The following is an 11,494-nucleotide window of genomic DNA, read 5'->3' as shown; positions in this document are numbered from 1 at the left end:
ATTTTTATTCAATAGTGGTGTGGTTTAAGAGATTTTTCATTCCTGAGTCCAACAACAATCCACCTCAAAGGGAACTGACAGTCTATAGGCTCACAGTGGAAATAAAAGAGTTCAGGAATGCAGCAACAGACATTTCTGCAATACAAAACAGATAAAATTCTTAGAAGATACATGCAATAAGCTCTGCTAAGCAGCTGGCCACAGAACTAGAAGATTTAGTAATTTTACTGGTGATTTCCATGGGACTCCAGATGTTATCAAACTCAGCCTGAACTCTCAGCTTCAGATTTGTATTTTGCTTTTCCAGTTTCACTAATGACACAAACATGATTCAAATTCCTGAGGTATTCATTATAGTCAAGGGCATACCGTACGACAAACTTGTTTGGAATTTCAAATCCAACAAAATCTGGTCTATGGCCAATGCTTCGAGGGGTCCTTTTCACCAGCAAGCTGGCAACCTCGACCATCTTTGGATTATGCTGCTGGACCAAGGATAGCAAGGTTTGCATTGTTTTGCCCATGCCAATTATATCTTCAACAATCAAGACTTTCTTTCCAGCCAAAGTTGAGAGATTATCTCCACCAGTGACTTTGATGGCGCCTGTTGACTGGTCATTACAATAGCTCTTAAAAAATCTAGTCTGATAAAATCTACAGTCATAGGAATGAACCTATCACTATTTCTGTTCGGTGCTTTAATGCAGTCCAGCAGGTCCGCAAAGAATGTATGACCCGCCTTGGGCAAACAGAGGGCCACGACGTGGTGGCCTCCCATATCCTCCATCACATCTCGGGCCAGCTTTTCTGTCCCGTCCAGAAGGAGTCCATGAGGAATAAACACCTTTTCCAAGTACTCAGCACAATGGTTAGGTGCACAAAATAAATCTAGGTCATAACCTGGTTCTTCATCACTAATCATGATGCAGGGGCTGCGCCATAACAGAGTTGGCTGGTGCACGGGCCGCGGGCAGCCTGGCAAGGAGGTGGCAGGGCAGTGCGGGGGAAGCCAGAGGGCCCTCCCAGTGCTCTTCCTAGTGTCTGCTGTTTTCTGCTGTCTTAACAGTGGCCATCATTTATTATCTATGGGAATAAATTCCTAGAAATATAACGATGGGTGTATGTCAACATTTTTCAGGCATTTGCTATTTTATCAAATTATGAGCCAAAACATTTGCATAAATGTGTATTCTCCCAACAACTCTGTATTTGCCTTTTCTGAGCACCCCCTGGGGATATTCCCTCCTTCAGTGGGGTATTGCCATTTTAGAAAGCAATTGCTTTCCCTGTGCTATACAGTAAAAGAATATGGAAAAATAACATATATATATATATATATATATATATATGTATGAATAACTGAGTCACTCTGGTAGACAGCAGTAATTAACACATTGTAAATCAACTATAATTTTTTAAAAAGTTGCTAATTGAGCAATGTTCTCTATCTCCAGGTTTTCCGTGTTTTCACCACCTATTTATTTTTTTAATCTCTTGCAGTGTGACTTCTGGTCTCAGAGCTTTTCTAATCCAAAAGTCTTTTTCAGACTTGATTCTTCTTGTTCCTTTGATTTATTTCTTAACCTCTTGAGGATCTGCGTGCCATGCAGCCTTGAGCCCTGAGGTTAGACCTCCCACTATGGGGCTCCACAGCCCTCTAGCAGACTCCTTGCTGGCAGCCTCTCTCAGTGAGCTTGAGATTCCGGACTTTGGGGCAAACTTTAATACATCCCACATCCAGATGAATGGATGGATGGAGGGATGAATGTATCATAAACCTGCATCCTCTCCTTAGTCTCTGGCTCTTCCTACACCTTTGGCTTTCCTGTTCAGACTACAAACACCTCTGTCTCCCTCTACCGCCACCATCAATAGTCTCCTCTGCTCCAGTTGGGGGTGACATCTCTAGGGCTGGATCCTAGCTCATGTCTCTACCCAGAGACTCAATCCTGAGACCTGGACAATTCTACGTCTGTTGAACGTCTTCCTCTGGATGTCTGTCCAGTTCATCAACTCCTGTCAACAACTTTGATATCAAATTCAAAGTTTCCCTCTTTCTCTAAGACCCTCTTCCTTATTTCCTCTACTTTTGTTTGTGGCTAAATGGACCATGACACACGTGACTCCTCTTCCCCTCTTGCTCTCTGTCTAGCACCTATTGTCTACCAAGCCCCCTAGGAGAACATCTTCCTGGTGGGTTTCTCCCTCTGCAGCCTTCTTGCCAGTCTCACAGCCACTGCTTTAGCTCAAGCCGTCATCTCTTCTCTGGACAATCTCATTAACTTCTTTGCTACTGATACCCTTCGCCTAACCTCTTCCTGCTCCAATTCAGCCCATACTCTCAGTGGTTACCAAAGGCTCTTACCTGAGCCATCTCCTTGAAGCATTTCTAATCATCTAAATTATCTGCTTAAGATTTGTCACTAGTCAGTAGTTCCTCACTGACCACAGAATACCCACCTCAACCTCTTCAGCCTATCTTATAAAAACACTTTCAGTTTTAGCTCTGGTCTTCACTCTTAGCCTAAACTCCCACCCCACCCAGCAAAGCTCAATCTGATACGGTCACTCACATGTTACAGGAAGGTGCCTTACTCTTCCCCATCTATACATCTTTGTTGATGTCATTCTTTCCGATTGATTTACCATGCTTCAGGGACCAGATTAAATCTTACATCTTCCACAGAAACAGCCCTCATTCTTAAAAAAATTAAGTGACCCTTTACCTTCTGAATTCTTACATCATTTACAAGTAACATACTTGAACATCCTTGTGTAGGTTTGTCTGGCACGGAGGAAGTTTCCTGAGATGAAGGCTGGAGGCTGGAGGGACTGGGATGAGCTAATCACTACACACTCCTAGTACTTACCACAAAATGCCTTAATAATGCTAACTTTTACTGGGCATTTACATGAGAAAGCATATTGTATGCAGTGCCTCATTTAATTTTCACAGTATGTGAGGCAAACTGGTAGCTATATAGGAGGGACTTAAGGGCTTCGGTCTAACTGGAAGCAGAAAATGACAAGTAAACATGTTGTTTTTACTTAGATTTTTATACAGATTCAAGGTGGCTTTGGAGGATGCTGAGAGCAGTTATGGAAAAGAGGGACAAAATCTTCCCAGCCTACCACTTGGAAATGCAAACTGCTAAGGTAGGAGTTATTCTTATGCTCATTACACAAATGAGAAAATTGACGCTTAGAGAGGTTGAGTGACTTGCCCAAGGTCACACAGCTGACCCAGGTGGAGCTGGACCTTGAGCTGAGTCCTTGTGACGACAAAACCCAGGCTTTATGGCATCATCATTATCGCAGTACAGCTTGTCTTACCAAAAGTTTCCCTCTTTGGAGGTGGGATTTTGCTTTTTTTACAAAGTTATTTTTCCCAAATCAATGATCACAATGCTTACCATGTAGTTGGAGCCCAGTGATTGTTGTTTGAATGGATGAGTAAATGAATAGGGAGTGAATACAAAAGACAAAGCCATCATAGTAGCCTTTTTCTTTTTATACTCAGATTACTATCCTCAGAAAATCCAGTGATCCTCTTATGTCCAGAAACTCCCCTTGTCCCTTCTTGGATATAGAGTCTATGTTTGCCTGCATACATTGGTGTAAATACATTGGCTGGCCTGGTCAATGCTAAGATTTTCTGGATGAAGTAGTGTGGATATAATGATACTCATAACTACTGGATAAGACAACAACAGCATTTTAAAAAGCTAAGATTGTTGCCTGACTCACAGCTATCAAGCATCCTTTATTCCTCTAAGGGAAGGAACCATTTCCTGTAATTTTCAAAAAAGCTTATAATAAAGAGAAGCCATGTATTTAAAAAAGGCTACGATTGGCTTCTTGTTTAGCAGCTTTAATTATGTAGCTGTACAATTACTCCTTCAAGCATAACTTGGCTAGCTCTGTTACTGAATTTGATCTTTTACAACTCTGGGCTGGATGTGTGCTAAAGTGTACTGTCTATCTGGGATACAGTAAAATCTCGGGATTTTGTTATGGACTGAACTGTGACCTTCTGAAATTCTTATATTGAAGTCCTAACTCCTGTACCTCAGAATGTGACTATTTTGAAATAGGGCCTTTAAAGAGATAATAAAGGTAAAATGAAGTTAAATGGGTGGGCCCTAATCTATTATAACTGAAGTCTTTATAAGAAGAAGAGATGAAAACATAGACACAAGGACTTATCCAGTGATCAAAACTCCGTTTTCCAATGCAGGGGGCGTGGGTTCAATCTCTGGTCAGGGAACCAAGATCCCACATGCCACAAGGTGTGGCCAAAAATTAAAAGTAAGTAAATAAAAAATTTGCATGTATGCACTTCCACTTACCACCTCACTCTTCTAGACTCCCTCAAATTATATGTAATCATTTTATATTGTTAAGTTAGACTTGTTCCCATTATGGCTTGCAATTGTAATTATCTATTATTTTTTTGTCTGGCTATTGATTGTGAAAACTGATAAACATGTTTTACTATTGTGGGGAAAAAAAAAATTAGGGACTTCCCTGGCACTCCTGTGATTAAGACACACTTCCACCGCAGGGGGTGCAAGCTTGATCCCTGGTGAGGGAACTCAGATCCCACATGCCACGTGGCCTAAATAAATAAAATTTTAAAAAAACAGACACACAGAAGGAAGACTATCTGAAGACAGGGAGAAAGCAGTCCTCAGCTAACCTAAGGAGAGAGGCCTCAGAAGAAATAAAACCTGCTGACACCTTGATCTTGGACTTCTAGCCTCCAGAATGGTGAGGAAATAAATTTGTTGTTTAAGCCACACAGTCTGTGGTACTTGGTTATGGCAGCCCTAGCAAACTAATACAGATATTAAGGTCTTGATGCAGGAAAAAACCTGGAGGCCATCCAGTCCATCCACCCTTAGGATTCTTGCTTTCACCACTTCACATCCCCCTCATCTTTCTAACAGTGTTTTTCTTTGAACATCTCCTCTTTGAAGATCTCCTCACCTTCATAAGATGCTTATTTCATTTCAGGCAGCTTTGACTAACCATGAGCTTTGCGGATGGAACAAAATCTTTGTTCCATCGAATTCTGAAGGCAGCTCTGCAAGTGTGCTATAAGCAGCACAGAGCAGAGAACTGGCACAGTCTCTTTGCAGGCTGGGTTCCCTGGGATGCAGACTCTGGAGTTTAGGGGCAGGATGTTTATAAAGGAGCATCCTCAAGATCAACACCTGTGGAAGAGAGGGGGCCAAAGCAGGAGCGGGCAGAGGGAGACGTGAACCTGAGTACAGCCCCAGCCACAGCCTTGCAGAACCCACAAGGGTCTCTGGCTTTGACTCATCATTGGATGTGATCTTGAGAGGCAGCTCATGGAAGCTGAGGGAATTCCTGATGCAGAAGAGACCTGTATGCAGAAGAGTAGCCTTTCAGTCAAGGTCTAGCCTGTGGAATCTCTTATCTGAGGGTGAACAATGTGAGCCTGCCATGGAGTTTATTTATGAAGCAAACTCACTCACAGAGCTTCCCTGAGCAGCTATCTCTAGGAATCTTTATAGCTCAACTAGAACTGGAGCTGGGTCACCAAGTAATCTCACCATAGCACCCCAGCAGTTAAGGCAACAAGTCTGGGCAGGCTCTGGAAGCACACCACTGTGTTTACCACAGAAGCCTGGGTTTACAAAGGACATTTGTAATTAATGTAGTCTAAGACATGCTATTAGCATATGGAAGCACATACCACTACTGGCTTTTAATGACTGTCTGTGCAGGCATGCTAAGTCACTTTGGTCATGTCTGACTCTTTGCAACCCTATGGAATGTAGCCCACCAGGCTCCTCTGTCCAGGGGGATTTTCCAGGCAAGAATACTGGAGTGGGCTGCATGCCCTCCAGGGGATCTTCCCCACCCAGGGATCGAACCCACATCTCCTGCAGCTCCTGCATTGCAGGAGGATTCTTTACTCCTGAGCCACCAGGGAAGCCCTAATGACTGTCCACTGAACCCTTAATTTTTTTTTATTTCTGCCTGCCCAGATCCTGGAACTCAAAGTATCTGTGAGACTAGTTTTCTTAGAATAAAATTTACAAAAATTTTAATTTTGTAACCTGTACCTGCTTCTTCCCTCATCCTCACCAAGCGCCTCCCAAATAATACTCCACTTGCACAAGAATTTTATTAGGCAGTGACTGGGGAGACTGCACTAGACTGATTTCTTTAATAAGAGATTTGTATTGCAAAGGGCAATACATTCCATTTAATGAATTAGGAAAAAATTTTCTTTGTCTGCAATGTCAAAAGTCTTGGGAACATTTGTGTGAAACTGATTGCTTTCAATTTATTCATGTGATGTTTCTGACTCTTACTGCCCAGTGAAATGGTCTGGAAGGCCTTCCATTAATCTGGTTTTATGGGAGCAAAGGGTAATGTGAAAGACAATGTTTCTGCAGAAGTAGGAGAGGAGCCAAAGCAAACACTCCCAAACAGAATCAACCCAAATGACTGGAAGGGGGATATAAGGGGAAAAAGATAGCTGAGCATGTGGTCCAGAGTGGGACCATGCCCAGAGAATCCTGGGCCTTCTGATACAGGGAGCTTGAAGCCACATGTGCAAGCAGGGAGGGGTGATCTCTACTTGTTTTGCTCTAGGACCCTGCACTCTATTTTCAAGACACACATAGGGGTCTTTAAAAAAGCCAAAACAATCCTATTACATTTAAATTCTAAAAACTGCCCTACCTTGCCCTGCCCTCCCTTCTCTTTGCTCTTCTCTTCTTTCCTGTAATCATAGGAACAGAGCCGCAGAGACCTGGACTTACAGCATTTATGCAGAGTCACCATCAATCTACATGAATCTAATTCCCACGGGCTTTGATGAAAAAATGCTTTCTGTCTGCAGCCTTGATTGGTAGATAAGAGTTAGAAGGTTGGCTCTGCTTGGCAGGGGAATTGGTGGACAAGGAGGAGGGTGCAAGCCCTGATTGGAGGAAAGACGAGGAGATGAGGGCCTGCCTCTGATTGATAGGGGAGCCTACCATTTGCAAACCCTTGACTGGTGGAGAGGAAAGAGGAGTCATGCTCTGATTAGCTGGGAGTTCTCTGGGTGTAAGCCATGTTTACCTCCGTGCCTCTGACAACTGGTATTGCCTGTTTCAAACCTCTTGTCCCCAGCTCTCCATCTCTCCAGCATGGGGTCCACTTTGCAGTCTATCTGGGTGCTAATCCCTTCTCACCCCAGAGGGGTGCTGCTGAATCCTCACCTGCCATGCTGTCAGCCTCCCCAGGTTGTAAGGAGGGCTGTCTCCAAGCCACCAACTCTGCACTTTTTTCAAGGGCAAGGGTCCAGCTTGCCCCCAATGATCACCGTTGCAGAAAGCACGACAGGCATTGAAATAGCATGTCAGTAATTCTCTTTGAAACTTACTAGAAAATATGAAAAATAATGCACCTCACCTCCTTGTCCCCATCTGTAGATTTAGAAACATTACCAAAGAAAGCAAAAGGTTTTCTCCCCAGTGCCTGACTCCTCATTGGTTTAACTGACTTTGAGGACATGCATTAACAGCTGCTGACGACAGGCTTTGTGCCCTTCCCAGCCCCCACTTCCATCCTCTTCTCCAGCGGTCCATGTGTTTTCATGAGGTCTTCAGGCTCAGATTGGTGTACCCACCAAACATTCCTCCTTGTAATCATGTGAGGCAAGAGCTGATGTCTCAGAAAGGCATCTGGAAATTGAAAACTGGGTTTCTCTCCTTTTGAGGTCTTCTGAGGCTTCTCACTTCTCTCAATTTACCCTTAATGAGAGTAATAAAACTTTTCATTTTCACAAGAGTATTTCACAGAATAACTAAAAAAAACCAAAAAACAAACCTATAGGTGACAATGTAGGGAAAAACAATACTATTAGAAATAGGAGCTAGAATATTTAAGGAGGAAAGGGCGAGGTATGGGAGGGTCCTAACCCATAAGTAACCCAAGAAAGAATGTGGTGGCTGACTGCACTTTCCACCTTGTAGCTAAGACAACACGCAGAATGTGAGGTCACGGAAAGGTTGTTGTGGAAGTTTCCCCGGGGACACTGTCTCTGGGCCTCTGGGGAAGGGAAACAGGTGCTGGGCGGAGGTCTGTTGGCTGTGTGAGCACCTTCTGAACAAAGGCTTTTGTAGACAGGTACCTCTCATCTCAGGGCTTCCCTGATAGCTCAGTTGGTAAAGGATCCGCCTGCGATGCAAGAGACCCCAGTTCGATTCCCAGGTTGGGAAGGTCCCCTGGAGAAGGGATAGGCTACCCACTCCAGGATTCTTAGGCTTCCCTTATGGCTTGGCTGGTAAAGAATGCACCTGCAATGTGGAAGACCTGGGTTTGATCCCTGAGTTGGAAAGATCCCCTGGAGAAGGGAAAGGCTACCCACTCCAGTATTCTGGCCTGGAGAATTCAGGGGGTCATCTGAATTTAATGACCCCAGTTTTCAGTTTCCAGATGCCCTTCTGAGACATCAGCTCTTGTGTTACATGATTACAAGGAGGAATGTTTGGCGGGTACACCAGTCTGAGCCTGAAGACCCAGCCCATGGGGTCACAGAGTGGGACACGATGGAGTGACTTTCCCTTTTACCTTTTCACCTCTCATCTCTTCTCACTCTCTCCTCATTCAGGCCTGCATTTGGGATTTTTGTTTTTTACCATTTTGATGTTAGCCATATGAATTTATTGTTATTTAAATGATTGATCTCTTAAGTGTTTATGCCTTGCTAGACTGAATAGTAACTAACCAGACGGGGGAAACACACACATGCTCAAAATGCATGATTTCTGAAATCCGGTTTATCTTTCATTGTTTTCCCCTCTCTTCTTACTATTTTTGCCTCTGACAAATCAAGGCTGCTTTGCAGACGTGTAGGCAGACATGGCATTTACTGTGTCCTATATTATATCTGCTGCAGCCAGAGAGCCCTGGGGAGGGTGCTTCCCAGGCTGCACCAGGAGCCTAGCATCTGTGCACAGACTGTGGCTCTGCAGGGCCCGGCCTCGCCTGCTCCCCCACCCTCCCCTTCCTGTCCTTTTGCCAATTCATCACTCTGCACAGAAGGGAAGCGACCAGATGGATTTTGGCCACTGCTAATGTACTTCTATTTATGAGTAATCATTTTAAACAGAAAATGGGGTTTGCTGTCCCGAGAGAAGGTCAGACAGAGAAGACCAAAGCTCTCATCCTGAGAATGCACTTTCCCTGAGTGAGAACAAAAAGGTAGAGGGGCTAAAAGGTTGTTGTTGGTGAAAAGCGGTGGCAGTCGAAAGCTAAGCCTATGGATACACCAAACAGAAAAGCCATCTTTTTTCATTAGAGGAGGAAATGAATAATTTAGTTTTGGCTAGGTACAACCACCCCAGTCATATATCTGGAACAAGGTCTCAATAAAAACTAGATGACCTAGGAGCTAAAAAAAAAAGGAGTAGTGGAGACTATATCTTCTATTTGTGTCATTGTTGTTGTTCAGTCACTCAATCGTGTCCGACTCTTTGTGACCCCATGGCAGCACACCAGGCTTCCCTGTCCTTCACCATCTCCCGGAGCTTGCTCAAACTCACGTCCAGTGAGTCAGTGGTGCCATCCAACCTTCTCGTCTTCTGTCGTTATTAGGTGGTGCCATTTGAAAACCAAGAGTAAAACACAATTCCATGAATTCAGATTGTTGACAGTCATGAGCACCTTAGGACAAACATCACACAGAGCCACATTTGGAAGGTTTTTACTACATTAATTTTTTGGCATCACATTCTAAACTCTGATTAAATTCTCATTTCTGTGTTAGACTGAACGCACTTTAAAGCCTCCAGACCAAGTTTTGAGTACTACTTGTGTGTGCCTGCTCAGCTGTGTCAGACTGTTTGCAGCCCCACAGACTGCCCGCCAGGCTCCTCTGTCCATGGGATTTTCCAGGCAAGAAGACTGGAGTGGGTTGCCATTTCCTTCTCCAGGGGGTCTTTTTGACCAACAATTTCTGGCCGCTTTCTGCCCTTTTGTGGACACGTTGATTCTAATCGCTGAGTTGATGCACTGCCTTCTGTTTACACACCAAGAAACTGCAGGTGCTGAGGGAATCCAGAAAAGGGGGCTGAATGCTGCTCCCCAGAGCTCCTGGCGCCTAAGCCCCTCCCTCTCGTCCTCGGTGTCCGTGCTATGCTGTGGCACCGAGAGGGGTTGCCTTCATTTTGTAAACAAAAATATAGGATGCCCAGTTAAATTTGAATTTCAGATAAACAACCAACAATTGTGTAGTATAAATTTGTCTCATGTGAATTGTGTAGTATAAATTTGTCTCATGTGATAACTGGCGTCCTGCATTTTATCTGGCATCCCTAGGCTATGTTTAGACTGTCTGCCACGGAAGCCTCTGCCTTCTCACCAGGCTCCCCTAGAGTCCCTTACACAAGCCCCACACACCAACTGCCTCATGCCTGTGGCCTGCAGTACGGAGTAACTGCCTCTGCTGTTTTTTCCCACATGTAAGACCCAGAATGGACTTGCCTGGTGACTCAGTAAAGAATCTGCCTGCCAATGCCAGAGTCCCAGGTTCGATCCCTGAGTCAGGAAGATCCCCTGAAGAAGGAAACCCACTCTAACCCACTCTAGTATTCTTGCCTGGGAAATCCCATGGACAGAGGAGCCTGGTGGGCTACAGCCCTTGGGGTCAGAAAAGAGTTGGACACCACTGAGCAACTAAAGAGCAACAAAGACCCAGAGTAATAGTGATCTAGGGCACAAAGCTGTAGGTAATAAAAAACAGTAGGAGGAGGATGCAGTGGCACCCCCAGGAGAAATGCTCTGTAGATATTTCCAGCTTCATGTTCATAAGTGGAGAATCTTTGACTTATTCTCTTGATCTTGACCTTAAGGAAGTCACTGGAACTCCTTGAATCCTAGCTTCATTTCGGACACAACAATGCCCACCTGATAACTCTAAAGGAACATGGTTTTAAAGAGCCAGGCAATACTTACACACAAGAGCTTCTGCATAGCTAGTTTTTCCTCTTCATTTTCAGGGAAGAGACACTTTCCAAGGTCACCAAGTGCCAGGGCTTCTGGAAATGGAGTGTTGTTTGGGCGATGGATCTTGGTGATTCCAGACGTTTCCGCTCTCTGCTTTGAGGCTCCGTTGTTTGGGGGACTGCAGCCGATGTGGTTTCTCTGATGACTGCCCCACTTCTCCTCCTTCCTCTTTGCCAGGGCTGGATGCAAAGTCTGGACCCCAAATTCAAAGGATCTGAGAGAGCATCTGCTGAGGCAGATACTATTAACTGAAACTCCCGATTCAATGTTGTTTTGGATACTACACATGTGTCCAGATTACTATCTTTCCTCATGTTTCAGACTTGAAGGAATGCATCAGGCTGGGGCACCAAGCCCCAGATCTAAACAACTGTGACCTGAGTTTAGGATGATGGACCACAGCACTTAGCACTTTGTTGAGAACAGACCACCTGGCAGTCTCTTCCTCCAAAGGGGCTTTGGG

At 44.5% G+C, this 11,494-nt stretch overlaps 1 protein-coding gene across 1 annotated transcript; it reads right to left on the bottom strand.

Moving 5' to 3' along the window:
- Positions 1-263: 263 nt before the first annotated feature.
- LOC122451752 (hypoxanthine-guanine phosphoribosyltransferase-like) lies at positions 264-11,319 on the bottom strand. The gene is given in 4 exon segments (XM_043484664.1): positions 264-638; positions 641-975; positions 9,978-10,164; positions 10,981-11,319. Coding segments are annotated over 4 exon segments (1,236 nt in total).
- Positions 11,320-11,494: the final 175 nt, after the last annotated feature.

This window comes from Cervus canadensis, chromosome 13, assembly GCF_019320065.1.
Source record: "Cervus canadensis isolate Bull #8, Minnesota chromosome 13, ASM1932006v1, whole genome shotgun sequence".
Taxonomy (NCBI): Eukaryota; Metazoa; Chordata; class Mammalia; order Artiodactyla; family Cervidae; genus Cervus; species Cervus canadensis.
Note: the sequence above shows the minus strand (reverse complement) of the source record. Positions and strands in the feature narration are given on the sequence as shown.